Consider the following 24,243-nt stretch of genomic DNA (forward strand, 5'->3'; position numbering starts at 1 on the left):
ATTTTGGATAAACAACGTGAGAAAAAATCTCCATAGGTATTGCTATACTCATCTATGATTTAATCGAGATAATAATTATATCGAGTAAATGAAGAATATTGTAAATCTTCTATTGTATAATTGATATAAAAATTAAATAAAATATGTCATGCAATGATAATTCATTCAAAGTCTCACCCACGTAACACGGGGAATGCATGCATTAGATAATACACCCACATAACACGAGGCTTTCTGCGAGATGTTTGAGGCCTTTCACCTTAGGGCATTCTGCCTCCTTATTGCTCAAATCAGATTTTTACCAATCTGTTATGCAAATGCAAAAATTTCATTTTCAAACTTCATTATCATGATCCATTCATCATTAATAAATTCTTCTGTCATAATTGATATATAAAAAGAAACACATAATTTTTCTTACAACAAGAAAAGAGGCAGAAGAAACTTCAAAAATAAGATACTATTATTATAACGAAAATATCAAGAAAATATATAGGTTTGCACCTACTTAATATTTTGATCTGGAAATGAAGTATGTTCTAGAACTTGATTAGATGAAAAAAATAAACGACTTTAGCAAATAAAAGTTTTAGGGGTTTCTCCAATGATGTTTTTCTAGTAAATAATGATATTTCTCTAAGTATTTTGAAGTGGGGTGAGATAAGCACGAATTCAGAAAGATTTATAGGGTTTTTAAAACTTCAAAAGTTTGTTTTTCTCATCCCCCAATAGTAGCATAGGGTTCCAATAAATTGTTGTGACTTCGATTCTACAGCTTGTACCCATTTATGTTAAAATACTTCTTACCTCATCATGGTCATTGATTATTGATTTTTGAGTCACATGAAAATATCTTAGAGTTAAATATAATCAAATAATAGTATTAAAATACATGTTATATTTTGGATCAAAATAAGTAAGATTTAGTGCAATAGGAAAACGACACATGGAATAAGAGGGCTTTTACAAATTCAAAATTATCAAATTTATGGGATAAACATCAATTAATCACCCCATTTTCTCTCTCAAAATTGAAAAATAATATGTTGATGCACCTTTTGAATTTTGAATATTTTCAGAAAATCCCTCCTCGTTGGACCTTTCTTAAAAAGACTAAAATACCCTTTTTAAAATTTATCAACTTTTAACCAATAAGATTATCAACATCATCATATTATTTTTAAAATTTTATTATATAATATATCATGATAAAATATAAGGTTATCTTAAAAAAATCATATAGAAATACAAAGAAGACAAAAAATCTGTGAAGGGCAAAATAGTTCAAAAATCGTCAATCTCCTAAAATTTAGGAAATTTGATATGTTTTGTAAAATTTTATTCTAAGAATCTTTCATAGTTTAGCCGATGTGAAATTTTGACATTTAGATGCTCAAAAAGGTAAATTACTCAAATGCAAATGACGATTACATCCCTACTATAAATAAAAAAATTAAAAAAAAAAATCCTTATTTTTCAATTAAGTTATGATTTTCTTGATTCAAGAATTTATCAAGCTCATGTAAAATTATAAATATTTTTCTGATAATGATATTTTCAAAGTAAATAAACTATCATTGGGTGAAATTACCTTTTTACCCCTAAAGAGAAAAAAATATTATAAGTGCAGAAAATGATAGAATAAAGTTTATGTCTATATGTTATCAACTATGTTTTGTCAAACATACATTTATACATATAATATTATATTTATATACTTCATTGTTTTTAGGGTATTATAGGATGTGCCCTTCAAAAAAATCCAAGATAGCGATCTCAAGATCCTTGACGGAATACTTGATGTACATTTCTGGGTGCTTCCCACTCTCTATATGGCCCCTATATCGACATAGATAAGATCCATAAGCAGGAATCAGCTGATCCAATATAGATCTCCGAAGTTCCTCTCGAAGCTGAGGATCAGGCACTAACCATGTCGCTTGAACTTGATGAACTTTTTCAAACTTCGAATTGAAGGCATTAAACCTCTCCTTTAATGTAGCCCTGCATCCGTTAAGCAGTATATAATCCTGCTCCATGTTGATCTTTCATAGCTCATCATCTCTTTCATGAATTTCTGTTCTAGTTTAATCAAATAGTCATCTCCAATCATCTCAAGGAGCTTGGGAGTTTCTTTAACCTTGTGAACAATGTAGTGTAGATTGTTCATGAGGTAAATGTGAGACAGAGACTTATCTTCGTAGAGCTTAGACATGCCCTCTAATTTGTATTGTAGGATCACAATGATCCAAATTAGATGGAGGGCCAATGGTGATCGCTTTTCTGATTCAGTAAAATCGATATCTAGGGCTGTTTGATCACCAGATAATAGTGATCCCGTTGATGGGCTCGATACAATCAATTTCATCATGGTCTGGTTGTAATCAGATATCAAATTGACAATGTAATTCATCACATACCTTGTTAAGGGATCAATTATCCCTCCAAGTGCTGGAATCTGTGTAGAATCGCTCAGCACACCATTCTCAAATTCAGACACTATCCCTCTTGCAGCCTCAACAAGTCTTGATAGTATCTCAGCAGCCTTAATTCGAACAAATTCCATCTTCGACCCAAATGCTTCACTCACCTTAGAGAGGTCAGATATTGCATCATGGAGATCTAGTATCTCAAAGAGCTTCTGGGGGGGTCGTTGAACAATACTTATCGACTTGGGGATATCGAAGAGCTGGATTGCGGAACCTTGAACGGTTGCCATGAAGCAAGTATCACTGGCAATGTTGCCAAAACCTTGAAAGATTTGATCACAGAGCTGCTTCTCTCTTGCAAAGAGAATCCAAACACATACTTTTACCGCTTGTATCCACTCTCGGATCTTCTCTTCAAATGCATCCCATAGTAATACCGGAACATCGCCCATGTTTAGCTTCTCAATCTCAAGGTGGCGGAAGCAAGCATCGATGATAGGTTTGCGAACACTTGCATAAACTTGTATGCACTCATTTAGATATCCAGCTTTGATCATCCTTTCAGCAATACTACGGAGGTCATAGATTGCTTCCAAAGGGATAATACTGTTTGTCGATTGATAACTAGTAGTACTACCACCCGAAACTTCATCTTCTATGTAGCCTTCTCCGGTGGATTGATCGCGAGCGGTTTTGAAACCAGCACTACTACTTTCAGTTAAACCACTCATCATGGGATCTGAAGAAAAATTCAGACTGAGAAACGTGTCAACGTCAGTTTCGATCGACTTTGTGTGAGTAATCAGTATCTTTTGAAATTCATCTTGGAGCCGAGTCATAGCAATTTGCATCACAAAACTGTTGACCTTACTTGGAATAGGATGATCATTGGTGGATACAGTAATAACGGACTCCATCGATTGTTGGATGATCTCATCGACAGCACGTAAGTATTGATCAGCTTCTTCTCGATAATCACCATTGAATATCATAAATTCTCTTGCTTTGTCCCTTCTCAAGATTAGCTTCTCAGCTGCATCAAATTCTATGGCTGCATTCTTCTCCGGCAATTCCATGCCCGGAATCTTATTATTCTAAGAAATTGTGATCTTGGAAGGAGAAAATTATGTTCATTTGTCTGAATCTGATTTCTTGGATGAAGCCTTTTGAAGACCTCGGTGCGAAGGGACGGATCTTCTGAAGCTTTTATTTATTTATTTTTTAGTTTTTGGTCAGTAGTACTTGTAGTTTGTAGATTTGTAGCGCATTTGGAGATGCCCCAGTGTTTTTCAAACTGTGCTTGCTTGACCTATGACTTCTCTGAGAGACTTGTACCACATTTCATCTTCAACATTTGCCAAAAGCCATGATTTTTTCAACCTCGTGATATTATTTTTTACCAACACTTAATGTTAACAGGAAATCAACCAAGCCAAATGAATGAATTTACAGGATATTTGGCATTTACAAAACATTTGCAATATAAATCATCTTAAATATATATAATTTGCAAATGCATATGATTTGCTACATACCAAGCAGGATTGTAAAGTCTGATTTACTGAGGAATCGGGTAAAATCTTTTGGCATTCTGAAAAGGAAGAATCTGGTTTATTTGGAATATAATAAAAATAATTTTTATATTTTTTTAGATTTCAAGAACCCATTCATAAGAATCGATGGCAAACCTTCGGTTTTGAAAGAACCAATGGTTCTTTAAGAAATACTAGTTCAAAGTGAAAAGGACCAATTTTTTTAAAAAATTCCAGACAGACCAAAATACTCATTACCATTAAAAAGATATTAAAAACAAAGGTCTGTTTGATTGCAGGGAAAATAGAAAACCATGGATTTCCAATTCCTTGGGAAAATGAATCCATGGAAATGTTCATTTCATTGTTGATTGCAGTTGAGAAAATTGATAGGAAAAAAGCAAAAGGGAGAGAAGGTGGTCGACAATGATTGCAGTGGCAGCAGCAACGACAATCGACGGTGGTGGTAGAAGGAGGAGAAGAAGATTATGATTTTGATTTGGGGGTGGATTTCATTTCCCTTGGTGATTAGGTGGAAAAATGAAATCCGGGCTTTACTGCATTTTTTGATGAAAGTAAAAATTTATTTCCATGGAGAAAAACAAACAAACAAACACATTGAAAATGTGATTTTCCACGGAAATGGATTTTCCAATCATTTTTTATGGACAACCAAACATACTCAAAGAGAATTGTCCCTTTGAAAAAATAATTGGCAAATTCTCAATATTACAACAACCCATTGTTTGAAATGTTCAAACTAGTAATCCTAATTTAAGAACGGATTCAATCTGTCGAATTCTCTGTAAATCTCAGTCAGATCTGTGAGAGAGGTAATGTCTTTCGTTGAGAATATAAACTATTCAATAAGTTTATATCAGCTTAAATCTATAGTGAAAAGTCTGACCTTTCAGCATTCTTTTATTGGTTTAAACCTGAATTATTACAAATCAAAGAATTTCAAGTGCTCCATATGCCGAAGAAATCTGTGATAAAAGTAGTTGACTAAATCATTTTACAGAACATGATCTGAGTTATTAGCCAAAACTATAGTGGTATTTTTTTTTATAGTTAAACATTTTTTTTGCTAGAAATTGGAGATGAGGGCATTTGGTATCTTAAACACACTCATTTATGAAGTTTAATAAATAAATAAACAATAAATATCACTCACTTAATATCCCTATTCTAGGTTTTTCTTGGAAAAATAGACCCTAGGGTATGAAAAACCCCTTAAGAATGAGAAAAAGATAGAGTTAAAAATCTTAAATTTGAAAAAAAAAAAAAATCACTTCATCAAACATATGAAATTGATCTACTTCAATTCGAGCGGAGAACACCAATTCGGTACTAGAATCACCATTGTTTCTCTAACTACCACTCTCTCTTCTTATTACAAGATTTGGAACCCCTTTTCCACCTCAGTTTACAGTTTACAATAGGCCTTATTTACCTAATAATGGTTGACGTAAATCGAACATTGATGAATTGTTTTCTAATGTCATTGATTTAGTAATTTTCCAAAGAAAAAAGTTTGTAATATCGAATATTTTCATGATTCCTCCAAAACAGTGAAGTACCCATGTCGAGGCTGTTGGATATGACCTTCCATAGGGCTTGGTATGAAGTCTTTTCATGGCAGAAAATTACAATATATACAGAAAAAATCTACTAATTTCATTTTTCATGGCGTATCAAAAGGAGGAATCTGATTTACTTTTCTGCAAGTCAACAAGATCGCCATTCATCCACCACCTGACGTGTCTACTCGAATGACTCTTTCATGCAGTATGCAGAGTGCTTGCTTCAGCTCCAGGCATGAAGGACCATGAATGATAAAGATTGTGGATGAATTTTCTGTATTTCGACATGTAATGGAGCGAAATATGTTAATCTAGGCTTAACGATGAATCCATGTACCGTCCAATTAAATAATTTAGCAAGAAGTAAACCAAAGCTTACATGAAGCAACAATCTTGCAAGGGGCCCTTCTCTGCTGCTAAATCGGATCCCTCCATGTAACAGGTTGAGACGAAGGAACAAAGCAGATGAAAAAGTAGTTTTAGAACTACATATCCATGAAGTATACATGCCAACAGTCGCCTAAGCTCATAGGGTCATATCAAAATTGATCTTACACCTACCCATAGTTTGAGATGTTCAAAGCTAATCCTGATTTGAGAACAGAATTAAACTATTGAAATATGGGACAGAGGTTAATGTCTTTTGATAAGGACTTGGTAGTCTCAGAACCTAGAAACAACTCAAAAGTTCATATCAGCTCAAACCTTGCAGAATGATCTGTTAGTGAACTTTCATAGACTATATTTCTGAAGAAATCTGCAATAAAATCAGCAGATTAAACCATTTTAGAGAACAAAGATCCGAGTTGCTTAGCCAAACCTATACGAGTATCAAATGTGCTGAAGTTTGGGTGAAGCAATGTTAGAGGGGAATCCCAATCTTTCTAAACTTGTCTCAACCCATCTAGATTTCATCCGTGTTCGATACTCAGATTTACAAGTAGCCTTGCTATTTAATAAGAAAATCTGCTAAATTTATTTAGAAATACTAGTTTAGAACAAATCCTGTATGAACAAATGAAACAAAACCTGAAATACAATAAAAACTAGACCACTTTTCTTACAACATGTAACTATGGGGGCGCAACAACCCTGCCTGGCTACTCTGAGATCACCACTTGATCTTCCCAATTACTCGATCGTCTTAAATGCAAAGAAAATTATCTAGGATCAAATTCGATCAGGTCTTTGACAAACTCGAGAATTATGAGAAAATCCCATTCGTAAAAATAGGAAATTCACCTCAATAGTCCCTAAAAAATTAGAGATTTTCACCAAGAGTATAAATTCTAAAACTCATCCTGAAATTGATTTCTTCACTTGGTTATCTTCCTTGTGTGGTGGGAAACTGTGTGACCTTCAAAGAAATCCAAGATAGCGATCTCAAGATCCTTAACCGAATACTTGATGTACTTCTCTGGATGCTTCCCACTCTCAATATGGCCCCTGTATTGATCTAGAAAAGACCGATAAGCAGGAATTAGCTTGTCCAATATAGATATCCGAAGTTGCTCTCGAAGCTGAGGATCAGGTACCGACCATGTGGCTTGAACCCAATGAACTTCTTCAAACATCGAATTAAAGGTCTTAAACCTTGTCTTTAACGTAAATTTTGAGACCCAAGATGAGAAGCTCCCTTTCACATGTAGCCCTGCTTCTCTTAAGCAGTATAGAATCTTGGTCCACGTCAATCTTTTATAGCTCGTTGCCTCTTGCATGGATTTCAATGTTAGCTTCCTCAAGTAGTCATCTCCGATCATCTCGCGGAGTTCGGGAGATCTTTTAACCTTCTGAACAATGTAGTGTACATTGTTCATGAGGAAAATGTGAGACAGAGATGCATCTTTGTAGTATCTAGACTTGTCCTCCAATTTGAATTGTAGGATCACAATGATCCAAATTAGATGGAGGGCTAATGGTGATCGGTCTTCTGGTTCAGGAAAATCGATTTCTAGGTCAGTTTGATCCCCATATAATAGCAATCCCATTGATGGGTTTGACACAATCAATTTCATCATGGTCTGGTTGTAATCAGATATCAAATTGACAATGTAATTCATCACATACCTTGTTAAGGGATCAATTATCCCTCCAAGCACTGGAACATTCGCAGGCTCGCTGAGCACAACATTCTCGAATTCCGACAGTATCCCTCTTGCAGCCTCAGCAAGCCTTGATAGTATCTCAGTAGCCTTAACTTGAAAAAATTCCAACTTCGACCCAAATGCTACATCCACCTTAGAGAGGTCAGATAGTGCATCATGAAGATCTAATATCTCGAAGAGCTTCTCGGGGGTTCGTTGAGTAATACTTATCGCCTCGGGGAAATCGAAGAGCTGGATTGCGGAGCCTTTAACAGTTTCCATGAAGCAAGTATCAGTGGCGATAGTGCCAAGACCTTCAAATATTTGATCACAAAGGCGCTTCTCTTTCTCAAAGAGAATCCCAACACATACTTTTGCCGCTTGTATCCACTCTCGAATCTTCTCTTCAAATGCACCCCATTCTAATATCTGAGCATCACCTACGTTAAGCTTCGAAATCCCAAGGCAGTGGAAGCAAGAATTGACGAAAGGTTTACGAACACTGACATAGACTTGTATACACTCATGTAGATATCCGGCAATGATCATCCTTTCAGCAATACTACGAAGATCGTAAATCGCTTTCAAAGAGAAAATATTGCTTGATTGATAAATACTAGTACCGCGCGAAACTTCATCTTCTAGGTAGCCTTCTCCGGTGGATTGATCACGAGCAGTTTTGAAACCAGCACTACTTTCAGTTACATGACTCATCATTGGATTTGAAGAAGAATTCAGATAGATAAACGCGCCGACATCAGTTTCAATCGTATTGCTGTGAGTGATGAGTATTTTGTGAAATTCACGTTGAAGCCGAGTCATGGCAATTTGCATAGAAAATCTGTTGATTTTAGTAGGATGATCATTGGTGGATACAGTAACTGACTCCATTGAGTACTTTTGGATCTCATCAACAGCATGTAAGTATTGATCAGCTTCTTGTCGATGATCATCGTCGAATATCATACATTCTCTTGCTTCTTCCCATCTCAAGATTAGTTTCTCAGCTGCTTCAAATTCTTTGGAGGCTTTCTTCTCCGGTGATTTGATCGCCGGGAAATACTTCTCAGAGCTGTAAAGCTTAGAATCTAAGAAAAAAGTTAGAAATTTTTTTATTTTCATTTCGTTGTTGTTGCTGTTGTGTGAATTATTATGATTGTTATTATTTATAAGAATTCTGGCCATGTAAGTTACAAGGCAGCTGCGGTATGAATCCGAATTCTTGAAGTCCTTGGATTCTTTCCAAGTAGCAGATGATTTAAGTCAATTTAAGTGAAATTTCATTTCAAAGTGGAAAAGGAACTTTTTTTTTTTTTTTTTTTTTTTTTTTTTTTTTTTTAATCCGGTCGGACTGAAATTACCCTTTAACGTTACAAAAGAAAGGGGTCTATATATATATATATATATATATATATGGAAATGTTAAGCAACAAACATTTTGGCAAAACATTTTTCAAAACATGGTTTAGAGGTTTTGGAATAGGCTGATTTTTGGTGAGGATGATCTCTACGGTGAGGAGATCATCCTCACCAAAAATCAGCCCATTCCAAAACTTCTAGCCCCATCAAAAATGGTTTACAAAAAATGACGGTCCACAATTTTTCAACTAGTAAACTGGGGCTAGAAGTTTTGGAATGGACTGATTTTTTGTGAGGATGATCTCCTCACCGTAGAGATCATCCTCACCAAAAATCAGTATCATCCTCACAAAAAATCAGCCCATTCCAAAATCTCTAACCCATGTTTTGAAAAATGTTTTACCAAAATATTTGTCAAAATGTTTGTTGCTGAACGGGACCCATATATATATATATATATATAGGGTCAAGTTCAAAGGACAACCATTTCAACACACATATAGACAACGTGTTTTGTCTTATATGGGCAAAAATATTTGGAATGGACTGATTTTTTGTGAGGATGATCTCTGTGATGAGGAGATCATCCTTGCCAAAAATCAGCTCATTATGAAACTTCTAGACCGTCCAATTTTTGTTGAAAAATTATAGACCGTCCAATTTTTGTAAATCAATTTTGATGGGGTTACAAGTTTTGGAATGGGATGATTTTTTACCAGGATGATCCCCTCATCACAGAGATCATACTCACAAAAAATCAGTCCATTCCAAACATTTTTGCCCATATAAGACAAAACACGTTGTCTATATGTGTGTAGAAATGGTTGTCCTTTGAACCTGACCCTATATATATATATATATAAACGCGTTTGTCTCATGTGACTTAACCTAACTTTGGGTCCTGGAACCTAACCCATATATATAACAATCTTTTGACAAAATCCTAGATAATATTCTAGATAAAGTATTTTATCTGATATAGATTAAAAGTTTCAGAAAGGACTATTTTTTTGTAAAGATAATATATATGGTGAGAAAATTATCATCACAAAAAATCAGTTAATTTTGAAAATTTTAATCCTAATTTATAAGTTGAAGAATAGTGAATTGTCAATTCTTTACTGTTAGTTTGTAACTGCTTTTCACTAGTTAGAAATTTCATAATTTACTGATTTTATATGAGGATGATCTATTGATTATAGAAATTATCCACACAAAAAATCAGTCCACTCCGAATCTTTTTAACCATATAAAACAAAATATTATTAGAATATTATTTAGGATTTTGTCAAAATAACTCAACCATATATATATATATAGAGAGAGAGAGAGAGAGAGAGAGAGAGAGAGAGAGAGGATGATGACGGTGAGTGTGATTGTGGTAGTTGCATCAATGACAATCGACATCACTTTCAAAATGATAGGATGAAATCTCATGTATGTTATTTATCAATTACTAACTAGTACTACTATACAAAAGTTCATCTTCATATTTATATTCATATCGTAGGTCGATAAACTAATGAGCAATTTTGAAATTAGCATTACTTTAAGTTACACAACTCCAACGAGTTGAAGAATTCGAAGTGATTGTTCTTCTTTAAGTTGAGCGTTTTCAATTTTAAAACTCGAGTGATTTGAAAAAATCGGATTGATAAGTATAAGTTTGTCGAAGTCAGTTTCAATAATTGGATTGGTGTTTGTAGTGATCATCATGAGTAAGGTTATTAAAAGCGCTAGGCGGGGCGGGGCTTAGGCAGTAAACCCCCTTTGGGCCTAGGCGAGAAAAAAAAATGTCTCTTTCTTTTGATTAATTAAAAATAATATTAAAAATAAGAAATAAAAAAAATAAAAATAAAAATAATGACAAATATGCAATTGTTAAGGTAACATCAACTAATTAGCAAATTTGCCCGTCAATAATCAATTAAAACCCGTAACCCAACAAGTCAACTTAACATGTGCTATTAAAATCCATCAAAATAACTAATGAAGAAAAATATGTAAATAGAGTATCTTCAATTTAATTTTCATAGATATCAACTAAGTTAACAAAAATCCTCTAATCGTCAATGATGTCCGTATCCCTCCAATTGACCGTGGCATTGACACCACTACATCATTGTCGTCGTCATCTTCCACCTCCACTTGAAAGTCAGCCCTAGCTTTCAACTTTGAGAAGTATCATAAATATAAATATTAAAAAAGATTTTTATAAAACCCTCAAAGTTTTGATGAATATTTTAGACATCCCTATGTTTAAATTTTTTTACTAAAACGTCCTAGACCAAGGTCGTTTTGAAAAGACTGAAGAAAAAAAAGATTTTTTTTAAAGCCCGCTTTAAGAGTTGGGCGCCTTAAGTAGGCTAGGCGACCGCTTCGACGCGCTTTTGACAACTGTGATGATGAGTATGTAAATCGAATTCATCTTTGATCCGATCCAAGGCGATCTTATTAGAGATACTGAGGTGTCCCATCTTAAGATCATTAGCTTCCAAATTCTATGATTGGGTCCACAGATATATTTTGTTATTTCTGGGAAATTCTTGTCTTGCAAGACAGATGGGGTCGTTAGTTAGCGGAATCTGAAATATCAAGTCTTTGTGAGTGATGACTTTGACTTTTGTGACCTCTTCAGACCTGATTTTTGTGCTATATTTTATTTTATTTTTCTAAAATCGAATGTCATTGCTTAAGTCACCTTTACTGATTTTATGTACTCTTTATATGGTTAGATTATGGAGACGTAATTTTTATATTTTTTCATGGGAGTGCACATGGTTCGGATTGATTCGGATTTTGGTAAAATTGAAATCGAAGATGATTGGTTTTACAAATTTAAAATCGAACCAATCCAATTATCCTATAGAACTGAATCAATCCAAACCAATTTTAGTTCGGATCAGCTCTCGATTTTCATACTTTCAAAATAAAAAAATTAGTATTTTTTTCTTTCAAAAGAGAATCTTTTGGATTATATCTTAAATAATGCCTATTTTAAAAATGAAAATGATTTAATAATTAAATTTTGACTGAAATCTGTATAAATTGAAAATTAAAGGCAGTTCAATGAGATTAAAAAAAATTACAATTTTAAAATTGGTATTTTGGATGGATTAGTGAGGAAACTAATCCATAAATGGTAGATTAATGAATATAAGTCTATGTTCGTATAGTATATTTCATCTAACAAACATGACATAAACGAGATAAAGGAGACGAACGACGGCTAGATTTTCTTCAAATTTGAATAAAAGAGAAATAGAGAATAAAAGAATGAAACTAAGAAATGGTTTTATATATATATATATCTATATATGGCTATCCGTGGCCAACAGTTTGGCAAACATTTTGGCAAACACTTTTTCAAAACATGGGTTAGAGGTCTTGGAATGGGCTGATTTTTGGTGAGGATGATCTCTACGGTGAGGAGATCATCCTCACCAAAAATCAGCTCATTCCAAAACTTCTAGCCCCATTTTACAAGTTGAAAAATCGTGAACCGTCCATATTTTGTAAACCATTTTTGATGAGGTTAGAAGTTTTGGAATGGGCTGATTTTTGGTGATGATGATCTCCTCACCATAGAGATCATCCTCACCAAAAATCAGCCCATTCCAAGACCTCTAACCCATGTTTTGAAAAATATGTTTGCCAAAATGTTTGCCAAACTGTTGGCCATTGAACGCTACTCTATATATATATATATAGGGGACGATTCAAGAGACATACATAAAAACATATGTAAAAACAATGATTTTTCAAAATATGGGTTAGAGGTTTTGGATTGAGCTGATTTTTTACAAGGATGGTCACTATGATGAGAAAATCATCCTCACAAAAAATCAGCTCAATCTGAAACTTCTAAATCCATCAAAAGTGAATTTTCAAATTATTAAGAAAAATTGACGAAAAATCGACAGTCCACATTCTAAATCACTTTTTATGGGGTTAGAAGTTTCAGATTGGACTGAACTTTTTTTTTTTTTCAGATGATCTTCCCACCATAGAGATCATCCTCACAAAAAATCAGCTCAATTCGAAACTTCTAATCCATATTTTGAAAATTTATTAATGTTGCATTGTTTTTACATATGTTTTTTCATATGTCCCTTGATCCTGACCCATATATATGTACTTCGGATTGGTTCGGTTCTATTATATACCTAATCCGGAATCAAATCAATTGAAATTTTTTTTCACAATCCGCACCCAAACCAAACCATGCTCAATCTGAACCAATCCAATCCAAAAGGCTTTGAATTGGTTTGGTTCTCGGATTTACTTAATCCAATGTGCACCCCTAGTTTTTCATATACAGCAAAATATGTTGAAAGTATGCTACATGTACATTCAAATTGAATAATTTAACAAGATAATCCATAATATCATCCAAACTAATTTGATTTTCAACTGACATAAGCTTATGAGAAGCAATAACAGAGAAGAGACCCTTCTTTGCTGCTTCAATTTCTTCACTTCCTATGGTTGAGCGGTGTATAATTTAATAAAATAAAATCAAGATTTAAGTATCCATTTACTTCATTGCTTTGTTTTGATAAATAATATCTGTTAGAAAAAAAACCTTCAGATCCAAAGTATAAATCAACAAGAACACAAATAATCTCACAAGACACAAGATATATAAGATTTGGTCAAACAATTGACCTGTGTCCATGGGCGAAAATGGCAATTTCACTATGATAACCAAAGAAGAATAGGGTTACAAGTTCTCCGCCTCTCGTATATCTTTCTAACTCTCTTAGGGTTTTATCTCTAACCCTTTATATATTTAGGGTTACAAATCCAAATCCAAACCAAATGGGTCCAATATTTTCACCTGTTCCCAGAGGCGAAACTAGTCAGACGAGTTGTTAGCAGATCATCAAAAAATTAGGTTGAATTCATGACAATTCTTCGTATATCAAGAATAGAAGACATAACCCAACAATATCTCTTGTGGTTTATTTGATTTGGAGTGTGGGAACGAGGAATAGAACTAAAAATGAGTAGATAAAAAGAAGATTTATACTTAATCATGGAATGACTATAATTCACAAAAGGGTGTGGAGACATCGCACTCGATCTTACATACCCATAGTTTGAGATGTTCAAAACTAGCAATCCTAACTTAAGATGGAATCAAATTGTTGTCTTCGCTGTAGACACCCCATTTTTGCATCCGCCTGATTAATCAAGTCGTCAACCCGATCGCAAAAGTTCCCAATGATGGATGTTTATTCCAATGCTTCATTTTGTTACCAGATATGTTTCAGAAATCCGGATGAGGTATCTCGAACTGACAAAACTTAGAAACCACGCTACGCTAGGTAAATACGACCCTAGAAACATAGAAATCATCATCTTGCAAATCAAAAGAAGCTTCACGATAAAAATCACTAAAAATGACCAAATTACCAAAATACCCCTAACATCAAAACAACCCTAGAGCCTACATTACCCTTAGGAAAACTCATTCAAACACATAAAACAACAAATCGAAACCAAATAAATCATTTCACCAATTTTCACAAAATTCGACAAAATTACGAAAATACCCCTCATAAAATTCATGATCACAAAAAATTTCATAAATGATAAAAATCAACTTTTCCATTGAATTCCTTACGAGAAACCGATTCCAAAACATCCTGGAACATTGAAAAATGACTTAAAACGTAAAAAATCCTCTCTAAGGACAAAACAGTAATTTTATAATTTTAATAATTAACAATTTTAAAATTAATAAATAAATCATAAAAAATGTAAGAAGAAACATTAAAGTCAATCAAGTAAGACTAAAGTCAAGTAAGGCTAAAGTCAAAACATTAAAGTCAACCAAAAAAGACTAAAGTCAAAGTATTAAAGTCAATATCATAAGACTAAAGTCAAAACCCTAAATCAAAACATTAATCAAGTCAATCTCATAAGACTAAAAGTCAAAACCCAAATCAAAACCCTAATCTAAACTAATCAAGTCAATTTCATAAGACTAAAAATCAAAACCCTAAAGACTAAGTCCATCTCATGAGACCAAAGTCTAAACCCTAATTGAAACCCTAATTGAAACCCTAAAAGAAACCCTAATCAAACCCTAATGCTTCTAAAAAACTTTATAAATAGGAGCCTCCACACCCTATTTTCGTATCAAAGAAGAAACCCTAGAAAAAGTAGGTGAAGAAGCCTCCACAACCCCTCCAAAACCCTAATTTTGGAGTCCCAACTCCTTCCCTAACACCCCTACTTCGATTTTAGCCTAAAAAACACCCAAAAACCTCTCAAAAACATCCCAAAAATCTACAATAAATTTGAAGCACCCAGATCAAGAAGGAGATACTTTACCTCGGAGATCAGAAATCAGATCTAGAGATAGAACTAAGTAAAGAATACGGTACAAGGAGCCATTCTCACCAGATTTGAGGGAATAACACTTTTACTGATCAAAGGTAAGTTTTTTTTTATTATTTTTTTCTAGGTTTGTCATTAGCAATGTAGATCTATTTGGGATAAGTAGAGACCGGCATTGGCCGGGCGGGGTTGGTGTCTAACACCTTCCAACCCCGTAACATGATCCCCGGATTCAGATTTCTATAGTAGATTAGTTCTTTTTTATCTATTGTAGGGTCAGTTTGGTTCCTAGACCACAATAACTAGGTGGCGACTCCCAAACCTCAAGGGTCAAAAGCGGATCCGCGCACCCCGCGGATCGAGGGCGCTTTCAGTGGCGACTCCACTGGGGACTATTGATGATCAAACTTGAAAAACCCCAAGTATGGGAGCATTAGCAAGATGACCTAGTTTTTTTTATTATTTAGTTGGATTTATTTTATTTATTTTTTCTGTTTATTTATTTTTTGTCTTGATTTTAGATGATTTTGGGTATTGCAATTTTTTTTTCCAATTAAGGATCACTTTTTGATGACCCCTAAATAATGAAAGATTCAAATTGACCTATGAAAATGATGGTATTATGAAGGTTGGACAGAAATATTAAAACGTTTTTAGAGAATATTCTATTGAGAAGTCTGGGAGCCTCTTAATCATAGATCTCGTCGAGTAGATTAATTTAGAATCTGAGTTCACTCAATTTCGTTATCGGAAGCCTTAGATATCATCGATGCAAGTTCAATCTGTATATCTAGAATTATTTCTGAATGAAAGTTGGGACAGCAATGTTAAAACTTTTTTAGAGAATATTCTAGTGAGAATTAAGTCTGGGAGCCTATTAATAAAACATAGATCTCGTCGAGTAGATTAATTTAGAATCTGAGTTCACTCAATTTCGTTATCGGAAGCCTTAGATATCATCGATGCAAGTTCAATCTGTAAATCTGGAATTATTTCTGAATGAAAGTTGGGACAGCAATGTTAAAACTTTTTTACAGAACATTCTAGTGAGAATTAAGTCTGGGAACCTTTAATAAAACATAGATCTCATCGAATAGATTAATTTAGAACTTGAGTTCACTCAATTTCGTTATCGGAAGCCTTAGATATCATCGATGTAAGTTCAATCTGTAAATCTGAAATTATTTCTGAATGAAAGTTGGGACAGCAACGTTAAAACGTTTTTACAGAACATTCTGGTGAGAACTAAGTCTGGACACCTATTAATAAAATGTAGATCTCATCGAGTAGATTAATTTAGAACTTGAGTTCACTCGATTTCATTATCGGGAGCCTTAGATATCATCGATGTAAGTTCAGATTGTATTTTCCTAATTCACAGAAAATCTGAATTTATCTAATGTTGGTACAATTAATGTTCTTGAGAGTGAGCTCATCTCAACCATTGTCATTCTATCATCAATGTAACACCTATTGGAATCTCGATTTATTTTCACCCAAAAGTGATCATTGATTGGACCTTAAAAATTATAAAAATTATGCATATTGCAATGTTTGTTTGATCATTATCATATGCCATATTTATTGATTAATTTACCATGATCTTGCTTGAAATACATGATTGATGTTGATTGTAATGTTAATGTGCTTATGTGATGGGAATAATGTGATCTTAATTGAATATTCATATGATTTGAATGATTTTGATTTTGATTAAATGTATAATTGGCTTGATTGGATCCATGGGCCCATTTGTTTGAAAAAGGTCCCGGGCACACCCCACCCTGTTTTGCACACACCACATGCACGTTTACTGTTTTACTCACTTACAAGTCCCATTTAGCCAACGTGGCACTAGTGCGTGGCCCGGTCTCTTCGGAGATGCGACGTCATTCATGAAACCCACAACTCCAGTCACGTACCTTAGGGTATATCAAATTGGGGGCATCAATACCATCTGATCAGGTGATTCTGAGAAGTATGTTGATGCACTCAGGCTGGAGCGACCTAAGGCTTTGACCTATTGTAAGCCACACAGTCACATGTCCCAATTGCCAACGTAGTACTAGTACGTGGTCGGTCCCCTCGTGGGATGCCAAACCATTTATGAAAGCTACAACTCTTGACTCGTACCCGTAGGTATAAAAGATAGTCTAAGTATATCAATTGCACTTCTTGGTCAAAACCGGTGCCTAAGCAAGATCTTGCCCCGCTGTACCCTACTGTAAGAGGGGGATAGACTACGTCTATTCTAGATGAGAGGTATTTAAGTGGGCCCTTGCTCAGCATTGTGCGCCACCTCTCAACTGGAGATCAAACTGACTGTTTTTGACTTCAGAGAAGTGAATTGAGGTTTTAGATTATCACCTATACGGTATATCAAACCAAGTCACCACGTATCGAAAGGTATATAGGTGTGCTTGGGCAAGAGTGGCCAGATAAAAATGCATTGCACATAGTAAGCTTAGAGTCTAGAAACCTTCCCAGTAGGTCACGACTCGAACTTATCGTGGGTGTTCCCGGGTTATTTATTGAATGAATGCATGTGATTGATGAATGTATGTGAGTGATGTGAATGATGAGATCAAGGTGTATGATTGTCCTCAAGGATCAAAAATTTATTTTTGAAAATTAAAATGGGTGCACCAACCCAATAAAGAACCCATTCTTTTACAATAATGAACTAGTCCATCCCGATCCAACAATCATTATGGGCCGAGCCATTTGAATCAAAATGAAATTCAAATTTTTTTCTAATTCAGATTTTAAACCCATTTTTAAAAGAAGGAAAATGTTTTCTAGAAGAAAAATATTTTTCAAAAGTAAAATATTTTTCGGAAGAATAAGATTTTTTAAAAGGAAATGCTTTCCCAAAATGTTTTCTAAAAAAAAGAGAAGGAAGAAAAATATTTTTCAGAAAAAAATGATTTACAAAATATCTATTTTTGCATGAAAAATTATTGAAATGTGTTTGTGGAAGTTGTTATTCAATGAAAACATTATTTGTCAATATTTTTCAAGAGTGCAATAAAATTATTTTTCTGAATAATCATTACGTTAATGAATTGTTTAATGGATTGGTGCACAAAATTCAATAAAATCTCAGGGTTCATTTAAAATGTTATCAAGGGGGTGACACTGAAATTGGTTAAATTCACCTTCAAAGAGGTTAAGGGTTATCATTGTATTTAAGCTCAATCGTTCATTGCCTAGCTAGGATTGTAATTCCAGTCAGTTAGAGTAAACTTCAATATCAAGTCAACAGTCAGAAATGACCTCAAAATTTCTCAACATCGTCCAGTTGTTCTTTGAAGATTATAGTGCTTCAATCCTACCGGTTGTAAGCAATATCTCAGTCCTCAGTCCTAATCAAACTCGTGTGGGTACTTGTCTTGAGTTTTCATGAGTCATTTGGGTTAACCTGAGTCCTTTTTTCCAGCAAGGTCATGTCTTCTTTTAATTGAGTCTACTATTTCCTATTGAGTCAAGTTAGTTCATCGAGTCTATAGAGGTGTCTGTTGCCCCATCTGAAATTGATCGGATAAAAGAAATTTTTGAATACCTCGAGCGCATTAACAAATTAACTAATAATTTGATAGATTTCGTTTCTGAACAAGAAGATAAGAGTCGGGCTCAACCTCCAATGGAGGAAGTAGAGGTTATCAATCTCGGGACAAAAGAAAATCCTTAAGAGATTCGGATTGGGATCACATTATCCCCTGATGAACGCAAAGGGATAGTAGAGTTGCTCAGAAAATTCAAAGACGTGTTCGCGTGGTCTTATGAGGATATGCCGGGAATAAGCACAGACATTGTTCAACATCGGATTCCGTTATATCCAGACGCTCGACCCATTAAACAGAAACTTCGACGTATGAAGCTGGAATGGACTCTGAAAATAAAAGAAGAAGTTACGAAGCAGATTAACGCTGGATTCTTGGAAGTAGTAGAATACCCTGCGTGGATTGCCAATGTCGTCCCGGTGCCGAAGAAGGATGGAAAAGTCAGGATGTGTGTGGACTTTAGAGATCTAAACAAAGCAAGCCCAAAGGATAGTTTTCCTTTACCACACATAGACGTTTTAGTAGATAGTACAGCAGGGCACGCTTTATTGTCCTTCATGGATGATTTTTCGGGGTACAATCAGATAAAAATGGATCCTCGAGATATGCAAAAGATGTCGTTTATCACACAATGGGGAACCTTTTGCTACAAGGTTATGCCTTTTGGTCTGAAGAATGCCGGAGCCACTTATCAAAGAGCAGCCACGACTCTACTACATGACATGATACACAAGGAAGTTGAAGTATATGTAGACGATATGATAGTCAAGTCCAAAGAACGACTGGGGCATGTTGCTACTTTAGAAAAATTTCTCACGAGGATTCAAAAGTATAAACTCCGCCTCAACCCGCAGAAATGTGTGTTTGGAGTAACTTCGGGAAAATTGTTAGGATTTGGGATCAGTCAAAGAGGGATCGAAGTAGACCCTGTGAAGATTAAAGCTATCCAAGATATGCCACCGCCGGAAACTGAAAAGCAAATTCGAGGTTTTTTAGGCAGAATCCAGTATGTCAGTAGATTCATTGCTCAACTCACCAACGTCTGCGAACCTATTTTCAAGCTCCTCAAGAAGAATGAACCAACGGTTTGGAATGAGCAATGTCAAAAGGCCTTCGACCAAGTCAAAGAGTATCTCTTGAACCCACCTATTTTGGTTCCACCCACACCGGGTGAACCACTTCTTCTTTATCTGTCAGTCACAGAAGAAACTATGGGATGCATGCTGGCACAGTATGACAAAGATACTAGCAAAGAAAGGACTATCTACTACATCAGTAAGAAGATGTTAGAGTATGAACGAAAGTATTCAGCCTTGGAAAAAACTTGCTTGGCACTAGTATGGGCTACTCAGAGACTTCGACACTATATGCTATCTCATTCAATTATCTTGTTATCTCGGATGGATCCTCTCAAGTATCTTTTCGAGAAATCGGCACTAACAGGGAGAACTGCACGATGGTTATTGTTATTATCAGAGTTTGACATCACGCACGTTACGCAGAAATCTATCAAGGGGAGAGCTGTAGCAGAATACTTGGCAGATCACCCCGTAGCAGAAGGAATAAGGCCCGTTGATCAGTTCCCAGATGAGAACATCTTGCATGTTGAAGAAGAGCCTCAAAACCAAACATGGCAGTTGTATTTTGATGGAGCTGCCAATCAGAATGGGTATGGAATAGGGGCAGTCATGTTTTCTCCGGAAGTATGTCATGTTCCGATTGCTATTAAATTAGCTTTCTCTAACACCAATAACACAGCCGAATATGAAGCATGTATCGCTGGGCTTGAAGCTGCTTTGAATCTTGGCATTACAGAAATTGAAGTTTTTGGGGATTCAGCCTTGGTCATACACCAATCATTGGAAGAATGGAAGACTAGGGACGAAAAGCTGAAGCCTTATCATGAATATTTGTTAAACTTAGTGAGCAAGTTTGAAGCTATTCTGTTCCAACACGTGTCAAGGGAAGATAATAGATTTGCTGACTTGTTAGCCACTCTATCTTCAATGATCCATTTACCCCCTGGCATGGAATTGAGGCCGATCACTGTTGAAGTCAAAGACAAACCTGCATATTGTTGTCAGATCAATATTGCCACTCGACTACCTGATGGAAAACCGTGGTACACAGATATTACAAAGGTGTTGGAAAAACAAGAATTTCCAGAAGAAGTATCGAGGAAGGAACGGCAAACCCTTTTAAGATTAGCATCTCAATTCATCCTGTACACATGAAGTTTGTACAAAAGGTCTTATGATGGGATTCATTTGTCGTGCGTCGATGAAGATCAAGATGAACAGATAATGGTTGAACTACATTCAGGAGAATGCGGCCCTCACATGAGTGGGAAAATGTTAGCTAAGAAAATTATGAGACAAGGGTACTACTGGCCTACGATGGAAACAGATTGTCATCACATGGTCAAGACCTGCCACAAATGCCAAATACATGCAAATCTCATACATTTGCCACCTTCTCGATTAGTTGGTCTAACTTCACCATGGCCATTCTCAGTTTGGGGAATCGACATTATTGGTAAAATATCGCCTAAAGCATCAAATGGGCATGAATACATTTTGGTTGCTATCGATTATTTTACTAAGTGGGTCGAAGCTGCCTCTTATGATGTTCTCACTGCGTCTCGAGTTGCAAAATTTATCCAAACGAACATCATCAGCCGGTACGGGGTACCTTCAGAACTGATTTCTGATAACGGGTCACATTTCAAAGCGGAAGTTATTACTTTGTGTTCAAAGTTCAAAATCTCACACCACAAATCATCTCCTTACCGCCCTCAAACTAATGGAGCAGTCGAAGCAGCTAATAAGAATCTTAAAACTATCATAAGGAAAATGTGTCAATCACATCGAGATTGGTCTGAAAAACTGTCATTTGCACTATGGGCATATCGAACTTCAATTCGATCCTCTACTGGAGCTACTCCCTACTCCTTAGTGTATGGCATGGAAGCAGTCTTGCCAGTTGAAATGGAAATTTCATCTCTAAGGGTCTTGTTGGAAAGTCAATTGTCAGAAACAGATTGGGTTCGCCAGCGGTATGAAGAATTGCATTTGATTGAAGAAAAACGACTGAGAGCTTTGTATCACGTGCAAGCTTATCAAAGAAGAGTTGTCCATGCATTTGATAAAAAGATCAAGGTTCGTCACTTACAAGTCGGGGATTTAGTACTCATAGAGAATCGGGCACCTATCTTTGACCCTAGAGGGAAGTTCAAACCAAATTGGGGAGGTCCGTACATCATCAAGGAGATACTACCAGGAAAAGCTGTCAGGCTTCAAGATCATGATGGAATCGAGTTACCAGAACCAACCAACCTTGACCAAATCAAACGGTACTACATTTAAGGAGGCCATTTTTGGCCGAATCAATTTTCCTATTACCTAATTCTTTATCTCATTTCTCAACCCCTTTGCAGCCTGTTCAAAAAGAGAAAAATTGTGCCTTTTATTTCTTAGCCTGATCACCTAACCTAGGGGAGGAAAAAATCCGAACTACGTTTTGGTCTGATCCCAAAAATTTGGGGTACGTAGGCAACCTGAGAAGTTACTTCAGGCCCGACCACACCAAAATAAAAAATAGATTCCCCGATATAGAAAAAAATCTAAAAAGAAAAAAATTCAAAAGAATGGGAAAGAAAATTCAAGAAAAAGTTTAAATGAAATGCCACACAAGGGGCATTTGGGTTTTTGAGCCTCAAAATCCCTTTCATTTTATGCCTAGTCCCAAGCCTACCTATAAAAGTCCTCCTAAGTACCGTGTGAAAAGGTTAAGGAGGGTAGTAGAACATGATCAGACAGTAATTCTAGAAGGTCAGAGGAAAAGAAAAGGATAAAAAAAAATGATGAAGCCTGCTAAGTTGAAAATCCGAAAAGGGCGACTTAGGCAAAAATTAAGGTAAGCTCGCAAAGTTGAAAATCTGAAAGGACAACTTTGACAACAATCAGAGCCAAGAAAAAAGAAAAAGCTCGCTAGATTGAAAACCTGAAAAGACGATCTAGGCAAAAGTTAGAGCAAGCTCGATAGATTGAAAACCTGGAAAGGCGATCTAGGCAAAAGTTAGAGCAATAAAAAAAAAACAGAAGAAAATCCCAAGCTGAAAGCAGTTCGAGCTGAAACGTCAGAAATCCGAATAATCAAGTTCAATACTCAGCTTAAACCATGCATAGATTCAGAAGCTACAAGTATCTTGTCTACGATCGATCTGAAAATTCTTACTTCCCCAAGTAAACCAATGGAGAGAATGGTGAATTCTATGATGAGTCTCAAAAGGAAATATGTTGTTCTCTTGAGCCTGACTCAAAATCTTTAATAAAATTAATCAAAATTAAAAGTTGAATCTTTATTGCGCTTGTGGTAATCAAATATTTCAAATCTTCATACCAGGGGCATTTTTCTTTTTCATCTAGATATGTAATTTCCTCCTTATACCAGGGGCATCTTCTTTATGATGTGTTCAATTATTTTCAATGCCATGTTTATTGTCAAACTAGGGACATTTTATTTTTGAGCAATGTTAATCCTAAAATGAGAACTCCAAACTTAAGGTTACCCTCTTGATAGCAGTTTTTCAAAAACTTCTAGAGGTTCAAACTCAGATTTTAAATTTACAAAACTTTTTTGATAAAACCTTGAGGTTCAAACAAATGCATTCTGAATCTCACATAGGAGATAGGACATCCATTCTGTCTCAAATCTATTCATTCCCAGATTCTACCACTTTTTTCCATATTCATTTTCAATCGTTTCTCTCCCAGATTTATTTCTTTGTTCTCAGTTTTACTCAGCCAGATGTCACCGAGGGTTTTCTCGGAATTATGCTCAGATGCCGCCAAGGGTTTTCTTGGAATTATGCTCAGATGCCGCCAAGGGTTTTCTCGGAATTATGCTCAGATGCCGCCAAGGATTTTCTTGGAATTATGTTCAGATGTCGCCGAGGGTTTTCTCGAAACTATGCTCAGATGCCGCCAAGGGTTTTCTTGGAATTATGCTCAGATGCCGCCCAGGGTTTTCTTGGAACTATGCTCAGATGCCGCCGAGGGTTTTCTCGGAACTATGCTCAGATGCCGCCAAGGGTTTTCTTGGAATTATGCTCAGATGCCGCCAAGGGTTTTCTTGGAATTATGCTCAGATGCCGCCCAGGGTTTTCTCGGAACTATGCTCAGATGCCGCCAAGGGTTTTCTTGGAATTATGCTCAGATGCCGCCGAGGGTTTTCTCGGAACTATGCTTAGATGCCGCCAAGGGTTTTCTTGGAATTATGCTCAGATGCCGCCGAGGGTTTTCTCGGAATTATGCTCAGATGCCACCAACGGTTTTCTTGGAATT

The 24,243-nt window shown here is 35.6% G+C and overlaps 1 protein-coding gene and 1 pseudogene across 1 annotated transcript; both read right to left on the reverse strand.

Annotated features, from left to right (window-relative positions):
* Positions 1–1,726: 1,726 nt before the first annotated feature.
* Positions 1,727–3,785, reverse strand: LOC147410538 (exocyst complex component EXO70A1-like; annotated as a pseudogene).
* A 2,707-nt stretch (positions 3,786–6,492) lies between these two features.
* LOC147410539 (exocyst complex component EXO70A1-like) lies at positions 6,493–8,750 on the reverse strand. Its single transcript, XM_086436561.1, has one exon. The coding sequence runs from the start codon at positions 8,748–8,750 to the stop codon at positions 6,861–6,863; it is 1,890 nt and encodes a 629-aa protein (XP_086292687.1). The 3' UTR covers positions 6,493–6,860.
* Positions 8,751–24,243: the final 15,493 nt, after the last annotated feature.

The sequence above is a fragment of the Akebia trifoliata genome, chromosome 1 (genome assembly GCF_017979445.1).
Source record: "Akebia trifoliata isolate Shusen 1 chromosome 1, ASM1797944v1, whole genome shotgun sequence".
In the NCBI taxonomy this organism is placed as follows: domain Eukaryota; kingdom Viridiplantae; phylum Streptophyta; class Magnoliopsida; order Ranunculales; family Lardizabalaceae; genus Akebia; species Akebia trifoliata.